General features: G+C 42.4%; 1 protein-coding gene across 1 annotated transcript; it reads left to right on the top strand.

Moving 5' to 3' along the window:
* Nucleotides 1-3827: 3827 nt before the first annotated feature.
* Nucleotides 3828-14543, top strand: cnnm1 (cyclin and CBS domain divalent metal cation transport mediator 1; the record flags this gene model as incomplete). Its single annotated transcript, XM_079279583.1, has 10 exons — nt 3828-5283; nt 8465-8608; nt 9518-9658; nt 9794-9963; nt 10169-10268; nt 11145-11290; nt 11734-11975; nt 13187-13287; nt 13967-14068; nt 14464-14543. Exons 1-10 carry the CDS (start codon nt 3843-3845, stop codon nt 14541-14543), a joined length of 2667 nt encoding a protein of 888 aa, XP_079135709.1. The 5' UTR covers nt 3828-3842.
* Between the last annotated feature and the right edge of the window lie 1348 nt (nt 14544-15891).

Below are 15891 nucleotides of genomic sequence, written 5' to 3'. Positions count from 1 at the left end.
TATTGTCTTCTAAATATTGAAGATAAATTAGTGTTTTCTGATGAAATTATCATCAATATTTTTTTTAAAATCATGTGTGAAATAGTACAAATATCGAAATATATCTGACCAAAATAGATATGATAATAAAATAGTTTTTTTGCTTTAAGAATGAGTAGGCTACGCCATGTTGGCTATTCCTTTTGCGAATAATCTACATTTTATAGAAAGATTATTATTCAGTTGAAGAAAAGCATGATTGAGATTAAAATGTATACAATAAGAAAAAGAAAAAAGCTTGTTGAAATAAAGGCATATCAGGGGTTAAACTCAGCTAAATTCAGATTTACGATGAACTTAAATGCAAATAATAACCAAGTGATCACTGGCTAAGCTCACAGTGGCAGAATTTCAAGACTGCATCGGAAAGTGCAGATACATTGTGAATAAAATGTTCCAACAGAAAATGTATCGGCCGACAACACTCTCCGGTCCTCTACACATTTCGAGAGAACAAATTAATGCTTCAAAAAGAGAAAAGACACAATCCTGTCAACATGATATCTCATGTTCCTGCTGTGGTGCTTAGATTGGTTTGAATAACAACAGGGTCGTCGTCTGCACTTACGAAATGCCGCTGCTCGTCTTCTCACTGGTAAAAACAAACGGGAGTACATATCACCAGTATTCAGTATACCAGGCCTCCCTCCTCGTGGCTTCCTTTCCGTTTCAGGATTGCGCTAAACATGTCATTCCTTTTTTAAAGTTTTTAAATGGGATGGCGCCACATAACTCATCTTCATACTCCTGTTAGAGCACCGAGGTCGACCTTTCCGATGCTCCTGGTGTCCAACTCGAATCTCCGGAACAGTTCATCATAAACATTGAAGCATCCCCTCTTCTCGTTGGGGTCTGATTATTAAGTTGAGCTTGACACTTTTGACTCCAGTAGGCGAATGCTGTTATTTTATATGTGCACATTATGTTTCTTGATTTATTCTGTTGTTATTTTTGTTTGCTTTGTATTCATTTGTATTTTGTTCTCCCCACTTTGGTCAACTTGTTTTTGAATGTGCTATAGGCCTACAAATAAAGTTTGACTTGACTTGAACTGATTGCACATTTTTTTTAATACCAATGAGATTTGGAGATGGCAACATTCAGTTTGGCCTCTTTCCAAAAACATTCAAAACCAATTTGGGATTTAACTTTCTACACATGGAGCTCACCTATAAACTCTTTATATGACTGATCCAGATGTTTTTTGGGGGCGCTGGTGAGGAAGACACGCAAAACAAATTGCCGTCTATTGTCTCCAGGGCGGTCAGTGAAGCTAGAAGTGGTCGTTTAAAGCTACTGTCTAACAGATGAGCAGCAAATTACGTGAGAATAAAATGTACCGAGTAAAGCCCACTATAATATTTTCCTCTCGGTCTACAACACCTCACGTATCCAATACAGTTTGACGTTTTACGCACGAAAGTTCACAATAAACTCATTAAACTAATCCGGCGGGCTGTATTTTGTAATGACGCATCACCAAATCGTGTTCTGTTATTTCTTCAACTAAACGTGAAAAGGCACATATGTAGTTGAGGGTCACTCCTGAGTGCCAGTTAAGACGCACTATCGTGACGCAAAGATGAAACTCATGTAATCCAGCAATAATGTGTTCTGTATCCGCCCTTTTGCAGAGATCCATAGCAGATCGTTGTCATGTTGTCTCAGAGAGATATAGTTGACACGAGGTTTCAATTACCAATTTTTTAAAATATATGGGGTTCCTGAATAACTTTGCTGTGACACATCTGGCATGTCACTGATAGTTTTGGGGATGTTTTTCTAAGAAAAATTTAAATGAACTTAACCCAAACGAAACATCAATATATATATTTAATGCATATGTGTGTGTGTGATTATGGTGTGGTAGTATGTTTAGAGCATTTTTACAACATTCTTCATTTTATTTTTGCTGCATGATGCAGTTTTATGTTTGACAGTTGAAGGAACTGTTGAAATAAAAAATATTTAAAATGTTCGGACAGATGTGAGGCTCAGGATAAAATTTAATAAAAGCAACACCATGACCTTTACCCAAGCTGCACCAAATACTTTAAGGAATTACGTGCAAAAAGAGATAAGATCCGGAGTTGTATAACTTTATGCTGTATAGGTTCAGGCAACAGTTTAACAGCCTGAATACAACTCATTTGTTGAACAGAGACATTTCTTCTAACAAGTAAAAGTATGCCCTTTGAATTCACATAGTTGGAGTATTAATATTAATATTTTTTAAAAATACGTGGGAGCTCGTGGGCATATATTCTATACTTGAAGTTCGAAACGTTTTGCTCAGCAAAACACAAGTGTTATCAGTGTTGATTACATTTCGTATTTATTCGGGAATTGTATTTGACTTTGACTTCACGTTGGTACACGAGCATATTTAATTGTATTAAATCAGTTAGACACTGTCAGCAGACTTTCACTGTGGACTCGTGGGTGGGGAAATGTATGAACTCACAAATACTGATCAATTGAAGATTACAAGTTCTAATCCGTTTATAATAAGATTCATGTTTAGCCAAACAGAGGAATGTTCTGTAGCGCAATATGAGTGTTTTTTTCTTTTTATCTGCCCACGACAAAGTTTAAATATCGACAATGGTAACAGAAAGTGCAGCTTTTATTTTATGATAATTTAATAAACAGAGAACATTTAGTCCGACGGTAAGATATCGGAGTTCAAATTGGAGGATATTGTTCTTGCAGAAGAGCAGACAAGAAACGTTTGAAGTGGCCAGATAGTTTAAGTATTTTTCTCCAAATGTTGTGGATGTGTGGCTGATGGAGAGCAGAGAGACTGTGGAAGTGTTAAAGACCTGGCAGAACTCAGTTCTCACCTTCAGTTTCCTACCAAGTAAATCTGACAGGCGACCATCCACGTTTGCTGCACGAGGGCTTTACATTCAAGAGCAGCTGATCAATCTGCAATAACTGTTATGGAAATACATTTTCTTGAATCCGAATTCATATTTCATGTTCCTAATATTAAAATGCCAACTTCATATGTGGTCGTCCCATTAACAGGTCGGTCTGTATGTATAATGCATTCCATGGTATATAAAAGTTGTATGTGATTATAAAGCTGTAGGATCCAAATACATCCTTCTAAAATATGTTGAAAGACTATAACAATTATTCAATTTATTACAGGATGTGAATTTTGAAAAACAAATGGATATCTTATGACAAATAAGTAAATCCAAACACATTATCCCGTGTAATAAGCCTGATATCTGTACTAGGATCTGGGTAGAGTAGACTTATTTTCAGAAACAGAGGATAATACTGCCATCTAGTGGAGACAGCAAAAACAAATTTTAGCTGTGTAATATTACAAATAAAAGCTCTACGATTGCGTTCCTTAAAACTCAGCGATATATGATCTCAATTATGTTTGTGGTGAGCCTCTACATTATGTATTCATCTGTGTTTTTCCCTCATCGTAAAGGTTACATTTGTGCTTTGCATTTATTCTAAAGGTAAGTGTTGTTTGATCCCGTGTGTATCACATTAATCATTCATGACTGGGCATTTCCTGCCTTCTATTTTTAGAAAGTGGCAGAAAGCAAATAAGACAGGCCTACGTCACGATTTGTCATGCATATTTAAAGACTATGGTGCCCTCTCTCTCTCTCTCTCTCTCTCTCTCTCTCTCTCTCTCTCTCTCTCTCTCTCTCTCTCTCGTACCCATTCTCTTCTGCGTGGATATGGCCACCCAGCTGCTGCTGCTGCTCCATCCAGCCCATCCGCAGACCACGTGACCTAGTTCTCCCGTGCCCTTCAGTAGTTCATTCAGCATGATGGCTGCGGATGCTGCGGATGCTCTCTGCTGCATCCTGCATCCGCACCAGCTTTCTCTCCTACTTCTCACCGTCACCCTCTCCTCTCTGCCGGCCCCGACAGCAGCACTGCTCGGCGTCCGGCCGGAAGACACCCAGAGCGGAGAGTTGTCCGTGCAGGATGGGGTACTGAGGGCGGTCGAGGGGACCCGCTTCATACTGAGGGTTTACTTCTCCACATTTCCTGCTACGGAGTATCCCAACAGCCTGAACGTCAGCGGCAGACCTGACGCCGCTCCTGCCGCTCCGTGGATCGCGTTCATAGAGGAACCAGGTGGGGAAAGCGGGGACACGGAGAGGCGGTCCACAGGGAATCCCTGCGAAGAGGAGAATGCCCAGAGCTCAGACATCGAGCTGCTGGGCTCTTTCAGATCTGCCTCAAGTCACAACTCAGTTTTGGTGGAGCTGCTCGCGAAAGACCTGCGCAGAGGCGATGTCATCAAATACTACTCCATGTGCGCGTTTGATGGAGTGAAATGGGAACATTTCAGCACCAAAGACTTCTGGTTGGCGGTGGTGGAGAGACCTCCAGATGCAGATGTTTGGCTCCAGGCAGGTGTCTCCGTACTCTTGTTAGCACTGTCTGCGCTCTGCAGCGGTCTGAACATAAGCATGCTGGCTCTGGACCCCGTGGAGCTGCAGGTCCTGCAAAACAGTGGCACAGAGAAGGAGCAGAAATACGCACGAAAGATAGAGTCGGTGCGTAAACATGGAAACTACATCCTTTGCACCGTGGTGCTTGGCAACGTGCTTACAAATACATGCTTTGTGGTGTGGATGTGCCAGATTTTAGGAATGACAGCTCTCTCAACTGCCTCTTGCACTTTGGGGATATTCTTCATTGGCGAGATTTTACCTCACTCCCTGGCGTCCAGGCACAGTCTCGCCATCGCCTCCAAGACCCTCTGCGCGACCCGCCTGCTGATGCTGGTGTTTTTCCCCATCGCCTACCCAGTCTCAAAGATTTTGGACATCCTGCTGCACCAAGAGATTAGTAGCTTCTACACCAGGGAGAAGTTGGTGGCCATGTTACGCGTCACAGATCCGTACCACGACCTGGTCAAAGAGGAGCTCAACATCATACAGGGAGCCCTGGAGCTGAGGACCAAGACCGTGGAGGATGTGCTGACCCCGCTGGCGGACTGCTACATGCTGTCCTTGGACGCCACGCTGGATTTTTGCACCATGTCGGACGTGATGCAGAGCGGTTTCACCCGGATTCCGGTCTACGAGAACGAGAGTTCCAACATCGTGGACATCCTGTTTGTCAAAGACTTGGCCTTCGTGGATCCTGACGATTGCACTCCCCTAAAAACTATTACTCAGTTTTACAAGCATCCCATGCACTGCGTGTTCAACGACACCAAACTGGATGTGATGCTGGAGGAATTTAAGAGAGGTAACTCCACTTTAAATCATATCAGATGTCAGGTCTCAGAAGTGCTCTCCGGGAGAGAGCTGTGTCTTTTGTTATTGCATGTTCAGCACGTATAACTTAAGAGTAAGAAGTCCGTGTCGAGTGTGGGAGGCACCATATGCATGTCTGGGAACAGTCTCAAAGCTACCTCCCGCCACCTAGGAGTTAAAAGTGTTTTGAAGTCACTGTGCACTGAAAACGTTTTCAGTGCAGAAGTCAATGTCATCAGTCCATTGGCTCACAGTGGGCCTGTCAGTAAAGCCCTTTGATCCCAAGAGCAGTGGGAGCCATGTGTGAAATCTGATACACTGTCACACAGTGAGTCTAGTTCAGCCATAAAAAAGAAGAAGTTAGAGGCTACCCAGGATCAGATTGGGGTTACCTTGAAAATGTATGTAGTAAAAGCCATTTTCCCATGACAACAGCACTGAACTCTGTATGCCCCCTTCACCCCTGCTTGTTTCCCCTTTTTATATTCTGAGCTTTAGTTATCGGATCTGCACTTTAATGTCATGTCGAAAAGGAATTTAGCAAGAGTGCAGGCATTTACCCTCCCTGGAATGTCAGTATAGGCAATGAACAGCATCTCTATCTCTCTCTGACTCACAGATATTTTGTCTGATAAGCATCTTTGCTGATAAGGGCATTCAGTATCACAGCACTCGTACACATGCAGTGATAAATAGCATCCGTTCACTACCGAGAAAAGGTGTCGCTTCTCCCCAGGGGCCCCATTCAGTCTGGATGATAACATTTGAATATGATTCTGAGCAGCGAACGGCTCAAACTGCTCCCCTGATGCTGTCACGCGGTAAAATGGAGACATTTGAGAGACTACTGGAATGGCTGTTATGTAAGGATTTCACAGACATTGGCTTATGTTTGGGGGATTAGAATGTAAACCTGTTTCCTTGACAGAGCGAGAGCTCAATAGATGTCGGTCAGAGGCAGCAGTTGTTCTGATTAGAATGTGAAAGGGGGACACCGTGGACACCGTGACAGGGTAATAAATGAGATTGCCACTTACAGGTCACGAGGTTTACAGCTTTATTTTGGTCAGGATTATGAAGGGTAGGTTTGGTCTGACACTTGTGATCCATGGGCCCCAGTCTGACCCTGTGTGTTTCCTTATTGTGTGTTGTTTATAGAGAAGGTTCGGTGAAAAGGTCACCTTTAGATTGCGTGTGTGTGTGTGTGCACCTAATTGTTAGCCCGCGGTGACTTTGAAGCTTCTTTCCCTCTGTGGGTTGTCGCCATACAAACCTGCAGAGCAACCATGAAAAATTCAGCTCCAACCTTTCCCTTCCCCTCTCACCTCCTGCTCGCGTGGATTATAGGCTCCCGCTGCCCAGGAAGCCCGGCTGGAAGCTGTGGAGACGTCTCACTGACAAGGCTGATGGGCTGGGCTGAGGTCTGTGTTGGAATAAAGGAAGGAAATGTCACCAGTTATGAAAGAAATGGAAGAGAGGACTGCAAACAGTGGAAGATACATTGATATACTTCCATACGGCAGGCAACGCTCTATAACGGATGCATGTATGCTGTCGTGGCATCATGAGCAACACAAAATCCGCTGTAAATCTGTCGATTTATCGGGGTGAGGCTTCAGTGGTGGGAGCAGTACTGATGTCATTTCTTATTAATTCAAAGTAGTAACACATGTTATGAAACACTCCTTTACAAGTAAAAGTCATACAATCTAATGGTACACAGTCATATGTAATAGGGCGTTAGCATGTAAGCTGGGATTTCATTTTGTAGTTGGTTAAGGTTTAGATCCATTTAACTGCTTCATACACTGTTGGAAAGCTGCATCAATAAATAACAATATGCTTCATATTTTATAAGCTGATCATATGTTTTGTATGTAAAATCTTAGTCTAAATACATCCATTACTAAATAGATGAAGTGGAGTAAAAAGTACAATATTTCCCCATGAAATGTGCTGTATTTGAGTCAATTTAGCAGACAAACATACTCAAGAAACCATTTAATACACTTAACAATCACATAACAATAAAATCAAAACATTTAGTTCACGGCCAAGAAATCATAAAAGGCAGCCATTATGGTTTTTACAAGCCAAATGTGTGCATACGTTGTTGTGTGGGCATGTGTGTAAAACAAGGAGAGAAAAAAAAATACTGAAACAAATACTAAATTATTTCCTCCTATAGTATTGTATGGCTGTAATGTTTGCAGAGACTGACGTCAAACATACACATATTGCAAGATATGCAACCACATCATGCATTAACATCTCAAACCACACACAGACTATAAAGGAGCTGGAGAAACTGGGCATGTGTCTGTGTGTGAGTCTGGTAAGTGTGTGTCGGTCTGCAAGAGTATTATGTAACATATGAATGATGTAATGCAGTGCCCGGGCACATCACCAGCTGATGGCAAATCCGACTCTCTGACTCACCTGAGCTCTTCAGACAAGCTGACAAGCTGAGCGCTGAGCACAACCTCGTCATCTCAGCCAATCTCGCACAGCCAGAGTTCCATGTTTGGAGATGGCTGTCTGTCAGTCAATCAGGTTTTTTTTTGTTCTGCTCTCCCGGGGATGTTCGACTGTGGTGGCAACTTTAACTTCTTGTCACATTTGCTTTATTGTCTCGTTCCGGAGATGCTGCTGGCGACCTGTGTCGTTGTATCCGGCAGGCATGTCATGTTCAGCCTAAGGCACACGGAAAGGGAGCGCTGGGTCTGCTCATGGATGTGTAAAGTGTGTATGTGTGTATGTTTGTGTGTTTACAGAGGTGGCAGCAGCATGGGCAGTTTAGTCAGCAGATGCAGGCATCCCCAGACTGATTGCATAATCTCAGTGTTTACGTAAGAGCCCAAGTCTTCCAAACTGTCAAAGTGTCTCCACACTAATCCCCCAATGCCCACTTTCTTCTCGTCTGAATCACTCACACACACACACACACACACACACAAACAAGGGCCGTCCTGACATTAGAATAATGTCATATTCAAGCTCTAAGTTAGTTCTCTCCTGTGTTTATGGCCTCTCAGCTCCAGTTGGTGTATTAATGCTGATTTTCCTCTCTGCACAGATCCAGTTTGAGGTTGTTGCCTCTCAACTCAATTGAATGGGCAGTTTTTAGCATCAACATTTCAACTCAGCCTTTTTTCCTTTTCTGATGAATGCAGGCAAGGCCCACCTGGCTGTGGTGCAGAGGGTGAACAGCGAAGGTGAGGGAGACCCCTTCTATGAAGTGATGGGCATCGTCACCCTGGAGGACGTCATAGAAGAGATCATCAAGTCTGAGATTGTGGATGAGACAGACCTGTTTAGTACGTATGACGCACGAACAAGCCGATTATGAAACTGTTTTCAAAGTCACTGTTGCATTAGCTGTGAATCTATTTGACTACATTTCCAGCCGCCACACTGAATTGATTTTCTTTCAGTTTGTCCCAGCAGCTGACAGAGTTTGTTCAGCTCTGTGGGCCACAACATCACTGAGAATTCTACAACAAATGCAGTATATTGTAATATTTAGGGCTGTTACAAGTAGCAGTTCAGCATTTATAGAACGATGGGTTTTCCTTTCCACCATCTCCTCTCCTGTTTTCTCATTAAACTATTGATCCCACGCTCTCTCCTCTGTTGCTCCCAGCTCCTTGCCGATGCATAATTAAATAACGTAAATGAATGGCCCAGTCTCACAGATAATCACCATAATCCGCTCATCTTTAATTGGCTGGAAAGGCTCTCCGCAGAAAGGAAGTCAAATGCCAAACTCCCTTCACTTCATGTTTAATCTGGTCTGTGCTTTCACTTCACTCACTGGATTTTACCAAAAGTATTTGGACACAATTGGGGAAGTAACTTTCAAAAAAAATTCCCATAAGCCATGAACATAACATTTTGAAGTGTGCTACCGTTGTACTTACATGCAGAGAGTCACTGGTGCATTCAATGCATCTCGTGTCTGCAGAGGATAAGCCAATTTATCAATGAAAGGTGGATAATGTCAAGCTATCTGCTGCTGGAGATAAACTTACCAATACATCTGTTCGCATCAACTAATGAGGTCAGTGACACCTCAAAGTAGCTTCTACTTACTTGTAGTGTCAACAGAAATCGGCTAATGTACCTAAGACAAACTAATAATCGGTAATATCAGAGCATATATGAAATATGAAATTAGCACTGGCTTCCGTGCACTTTAATGATTTGCAATCTGTGTGTGTTCACAGCTGATAATCGGAACAGAAGACGCGTGTCCAACCACGAGAGGAAACAGCAGGATTTCTCGATCTTCAAACTGGGAGAAAATGAGCTGACGGTGAAGATTTCACCCCAGTTGCTGCTCGCAACACACCGCTTCTTGGCAACAGGTAGCATCGTATGTGTGTTTGAGCATGCATGCAGAGTACACAGTGGATTGCAGGATAAAACCAGGACAAGGACATGTGTAAAGTGTGCGTGCGTGTGTGTGTGTGTGTGTGTGTCTATATGCATTTATCTTGTAGAGGTGGAACCTTTTAGGCTGTGTCACCTGTCAGAGAAGGTCTTGTTGCGTCTCATCAAACATCCCAGCGTTGTGCAGGAACTCAAGTTCAACCCCAAGAACAAACACGCTCTTCAACACTACCTCTTTCAGAGAAACAAACCTGTGGACTACTTTGTCCTCGTTCTGCAGGTAAAACACTCTTCTGCTGCCTTTTAAACCAGAGAATACTGATGACAGAAGTTGCAGATGAATTATGAAGCAAAATCACTTCTGTGCTTGTAATTGCAGTGTTTTGCTGCATATTTACTGTGTGGGAGGCTCCATTAGATGAGTAATCAATGAACTATCACACCATATCGCTAATGTTTGTAAATGGCTGTTTTTGGCGTTGCAGGGACGAGTGGAGGTAGAGATCGGAAAAGAGGCTCTACGCTTTGAAAATGGAGCGTTTTCCTGTTATGGCATGCCAGCACTCATCACGCCCTTGCCTATTGGTAAGTAAGTGCACACATGAAGCAATACAGATCAATATCACAATGAGGGTAATGACAACAGGCAAATAGAAGCCCTCATTAAATATTGAAAATCCTTGCTTCGGACATTACAGAATCCCAAATGTTCTCTTAAGCAGCTGCAGAATTATCACATCTCAAAAGTTGTTTTTTTGACTGACTTTTTTGACTCATTGCTCTCCAACATTTAGCTAGGCAGTGCTCGAATCAAAACCATGCAGAATATAGGTCAATGGAAAAGACCTACACAACAAAATGCACAAAAAGTACTTCTATGTCGAACGCCATCTTTTAAACGACAGCGTCTTTTAAGTTATGGCAGCAGACAGAATATATCATATAACAATATATTTGAAAGGTATCGTAATTGTGTAATTGTGTAAGGTGTGGGTCTGTCAAGGAACAGTTTGTGTTTGAAAAAAAAGACTTAAAAGGGGCAACTCGTGTCAACGTTAACTGCCTTGAGTGGCCAGTATTGAAGTAAAGTGAAGATTGGCAATAATTTAAGTCCGTTAAAATCAATGAAGAGAGCCGGAGACAATGACACTGTTTTACTTAATTTCTAAAAAAATTGAAAATGACAACGACAGAGCTGGAGTACGCACAACTATAGTCAAAGTTGAACAAGTACAATTGAATTAGCATTAGTGCACAACAAATAGGGCAGAGCCAAAAACATCTATTTCACTTCAGTGCTAAACATAAAACATTTAAAAAATATAATTTGAGCATTTTTGATAGATTTGGGTGTGTTAGCTCATTTCTTACTTTTCGACTGTTTTTGACCCAATAGCGATAATGCATGTAAGAAATACACAGCTAACAATGTGTTTTCTTCTTCTGCTCTGTTCTGTTCAGGTCCGAGGTATAGCTCCCGAGGCAGTGGTCTGAACCAATCAGATTCATTGCTGAGTGGAGGCAGCGTGGGACAGCTCACTACAGGAGGAGGGGTCTACTTACCAGACTACTCCGTTCGACAGCTCACAGACCTGCAGATCATTAAGGTTACCCCTGAAGAATGCCTACACACACAACACTGAACCGTATGAAGAAATCAGCAACCGCTCTTTATAATCTCAAACAAATGTAAACAAATTGGGAGCGCAAGCAAGCAAGTGCACTTTTAAACTCCCTTCATTTAATCTTCAAGATTCCCAAAAATGCAGCTCTTCCTCTGCTGCAGCGTTTGCCTTTGATGTGATATGTCCTAATCATAGTCATAGTCATCCTGTCTCTCACTCTGCCCTCCATACCTCTCTCCTTTAATCACTGGGGATAATTGAGCTCCATTTCAACCATGAATATTTCATCTTAAATGATGGATTTGCCCTCTCCCTTCACCTCTTCTTCCCAATGCAGTCCATGTTTCCCCCTGTCCACGCACACTGGAGTTAGACAGGCAGCCATGTATGCACAGATCTTAAACATGCTTTCTATGTCCCCACAGATCACCAGGAACCACTACCAGAACGCCCTCATGGCCACCAGGATGGACAGCTCCCCTCAGACTCCAGACCCGGTTTATCCCGACGCTAAAGGGAGGCCTGCGGTCCCAGAGGTCCGCTCACACAGCATCGCCCTCCCCCTCACACACACTCGTCTGGGGCTGGCACGCGTTGCACATCTCCATCCCCACGGTGGCCTTCGCAACACCTGCCAGCTCAATGAAAGAAACCGTATCGTCCGTAAGTGTGGTGCAGATGCCGTGATAGAATATGTTGACTGTGCAACTTGTATTTACGGCACAACGGTGAGTTGGTTTAAGTGCTAAAATGATATGTCAATTAATCCATTGAAAAATAATCGATTACAACTTTGATAATCTGTCCTTTCATTTTAATTGGCTTTATCACTGATGAAAAACTTCGGTTGAATTGGTGTGTTAGGTGTGTATCCCTGAAGAGCCACTGGCTCTGAAGCTATTCCTCTGTGTAGATTCCAGTGCAGATCTTTTAAGGTCTAAATGCTGTTTCATAGAATTCTAAAGGAAACATTTTGTAACATTTTGGTGTTGGCGTGAAGGTTGACACAAATATCAGCTATCAGCAGCCGTAATCCACATATAACTAGAGCTGGGCGATCTTTCCTCCATACGCTCTTAAATACATTCGTTTATTTTAACATTTCCCCTGCTCACTGTTAAGAGCAACACCAAAGCCCTGGCATGTAAATGATGATCTAGCTCCATGAGAAAGAGGAAGCAAGAGGTGGTTCAAAGGACCAAACACACTGATTGAAGTGCTTTGTGGGTTAAGGGCCAAAAACCTGTCTGACAGAAGCGATACGTGATGAACGACATGAAAAAAGCTGTTCGTACCAACGCTAGCCACATTAGTAAATGAGAAAACAAATGAAAATGCTTGACCCAGAATAAGGTCAGAAAAAGCACGTTTAATCTACTTCCTTTAGATTTATCAGTAAAGAATGAATCCTCCAACTTAAACATCCATAGTGACTCACTCACAAAACGGGTGCAAACATGGCATCATCCAATCGGTACTGGTTTCAAGGCTTAAAGGATTTCCCACACACCATCTGTGCAATGACACACAGCGTAAGACAGATGGCATCTGTCTTACGCTGTGTGTCATTGCACAGATGGTTCAGCTGGTTGTCAATAAAAGAGGAGCATCCAGTTATTTACCTTCCACCAGGTTTTATGTTCAATCACAACACAACACATTTCACATGTTAGTTGTAGCTCATCTTTAGCTGCAATTTAAACCTCGTACTTTTAATCTACTGTCATTTTAAACTCACTGGAACCTCAAAAACCCATCGCTCGAAAAATGTAAAGTTCTTTACCTCCCTCTACAGGCAGAGCTACAAACCAGCAGCTGTTGTGTGGATCATAGCAGTTGGTTTCAGGCTGATTGGTCTCAATCCCTCTTCACAGGCAGTAAATCCGATGGGCAGAGGAGTCCAAATGATACGGCGTTTCTCCGCATGGATGAGATTCCCTACATCCATGAGGACCGGCCAGAATATTATGGAGAGAATGGTGAGTGCTGCTACATGCATCCTGACTGGAAAAAAAAAAGCTCATGAATCCCAGGGATTCTTAGTTTGTTCCTTTGCAAATGTACACAATGTCCAGAAATTGAAAAAACAGAAAAAACAACGGTGGTAAATAATGGCAAACGACACGCACATGCCAGTGCTGAGTGTTTTTAGTTGAAAGGTTTCAGTCAAAGAATTATGAAACATTTAAAGAAGAAATAACATACTATTCCTCTCAAAAGAACAGTTTAATCCAAATGCTATCACCCCCCCCCCATTCAATATACTCAAGAATGTTGCTGCTACCGCTTTACTTGTTAGCTTATGGTGTTGTCAGCTAAACTTATATATCAACATAAACTTCAGATATATATTGCTGTGTAACTCACTTTACTGAGTCACGTTGCTGAGTTTATGACTCGTCTCTACTTTTTCGACTGTTACACAACATTTTTATGTCACGTTTCAAGGGTTTTATTACAGAAGTATGTGAACACACCGTTCCTCAACCAGGAGATGTTTGTTGATTCCTTCTTGTGATCCCATTTAGCTCAGTTTTCCTAAAAAAAGCAAACTGGTTTTTTATCTTGTATGCTGTTTACAGTACATATCACCGTAGGTCTGGGGGTTATTTCCCTCCATCTACACTCTGTCTAACTCTCTCAAACGTTCTCTCTCAGACGTGCCTACAGAGTCCCAACCCTCCACCTCTCCCTTCATCAGCTCCCTGTCTCTGTCCAGCTCGGAGGAGAACATTGGCAAGAAGCTGCTGCGTAAATTGAGTAAGCGAGCAATTTGTCACGAACACCGATGCAACAGCACACCCCCACGCACCGTCACATGCGCCCCAACTTCTCTGTCAGACATAGGTATCTTAGCAACAGGTGATGTGTAGTGGCCCTCGCTGCAACCTACTCCTTTTCAGCAGAGCAGATTCTCCAGATGCATCTGTTGGCTCAGATAGGATATGACTCATTTACTTTAATTCATTCTTTGGGGGCGGTAGCTGTGCTGCTTAGCGCTGCTAACGTTACTTCAGTTAACAGCAGATGTGAGATAGTTTAAAAACAATCGCAGTAAATGTAAGGATGAGAATATCAGAAGAAAACTGACGCAGCTACAGGTGACGACAGGTGTTTTTAACCAGTGATGACCTGAATTTCTCCTCTGTTTCTAGGCAACAAGAGGAGGAAAAAGTCTCGGGACAGAGAACAGAGTTTGGAGGAAGGTTCAGAGCAACCACCAGTGACGAGCTAGCACAGTGACACTGAGGAGGAGGAGGGATGAAGCTTCTTACTCTTCATCACTCACTGGTTCTCCTTATTAAGCAGCCACCCCCCTCATAGACTCCCTCCATGCTCTGACACAGTTCTCACAGGAGACTGAGCCATTCTCATGTGGTGTAGCCACCAGTAACACTCAGGCACACTCTGTCCCACCTCTGCCTGACTTCACACCCTTAAAGGGACTGCTGATAATAAGGGGGACAGATCTGAAAAAAACTTGATTGGACAAATCTAAACAACATAGTCTTGGATTTATCCAGCCTTACACTGGACTGCATGGAGATTTTGATCACATGTTTTTGTAGTAAACGGGGAAATCTTGCTTTGTCCACAATGTTAACGTTGAATCATCTCATTTAAGCCATCTGGACTCGACAAGATCTCTCAATATGGAAATGATAGGTCATTTTTTTCTGAGCCAGCTTTAACATTTGACGAGATCAAACAATGAATACAAGACTTTTATTTTATTCATATTTGTTATTGTGAGGCAGTTCCCACATAATGTAAATGTTGTTTGCACAGGGAACTGTCCTAATGTTGCCATAGCAATGACACCGACTGCCAACAGTACCAGACACACTAGCCATTGGCTAAGAATAAAAAGCCACAAGACAAGAGCACAATCTTTACGCCAAGTTATAAGAACAATTATGAAAAAGCCATAAATTAATTTTCAGCTTGAATGACCACTTATTGTACACACTGACTGACCTCTCAGAAAGTTCAGAAGGGTGTGTTCAATTTTGAAAATACCTGTGGTTGAAACAATCCAATTTCTTTGCTGATTTTTACATGAAAGTGTCAGAATTACGAAAAGGAACTGACGACAGCAATATAAGTTACCTTGCATGGTGTAAATGGCTACCACATACACGCATACATTCAGTAAATGAGTCCTTTCCACAGTAATGCATTTGTCCTACATACAGTCTGTGTGGTATGTCTTCCCATCCAAACATTCCCTTCTCACTGCATATGTAGCTGTATGGACACAGTTTTAGTGTTTCTATTAAACAAACACTTATCTACCCTTTCCCTTGATGTTACCGCCTCTGGAAAAAGGCATTAGCCTGTTTGTTTTCATCCAGTAGAAAGCGTGTAGGCGATCATCTTCACACCATTAGCTACCACATTAGACACTTTTCTATGTACAGTTCATCTTACTAAAACTGTATACACCAATTAAAAATATGCTAGGGGTATTGGGGTTTGGGTCTGGGGATCCAGATGGATATTATGAGTATTCTCGAGGAAAGAGTAGTTGCTACTTGCATGTTTATGCTGCTTTTACTGTAGTAGTATGCCCTGTAGAAAGC

Source organism: Melanostigma gelatinosum, assembly GCF_949748355.1.
Source record: "Melanostigma gelatinosum genome assembly, chromosome: 12".
Classification (NCBI taxonomy): domain Eukaryota; kingdom Metazoa; phylum Chordata; class Actinopteri; order Perciformes; family Zoarcidae; genus Melanostigma; species Melanostigma gelatinosum.
The sequence above is the reverse complement of the archived record's forward strand: the minus strand, read 5'-3'. Positions and strand labels throughout refer to the sequence as shown.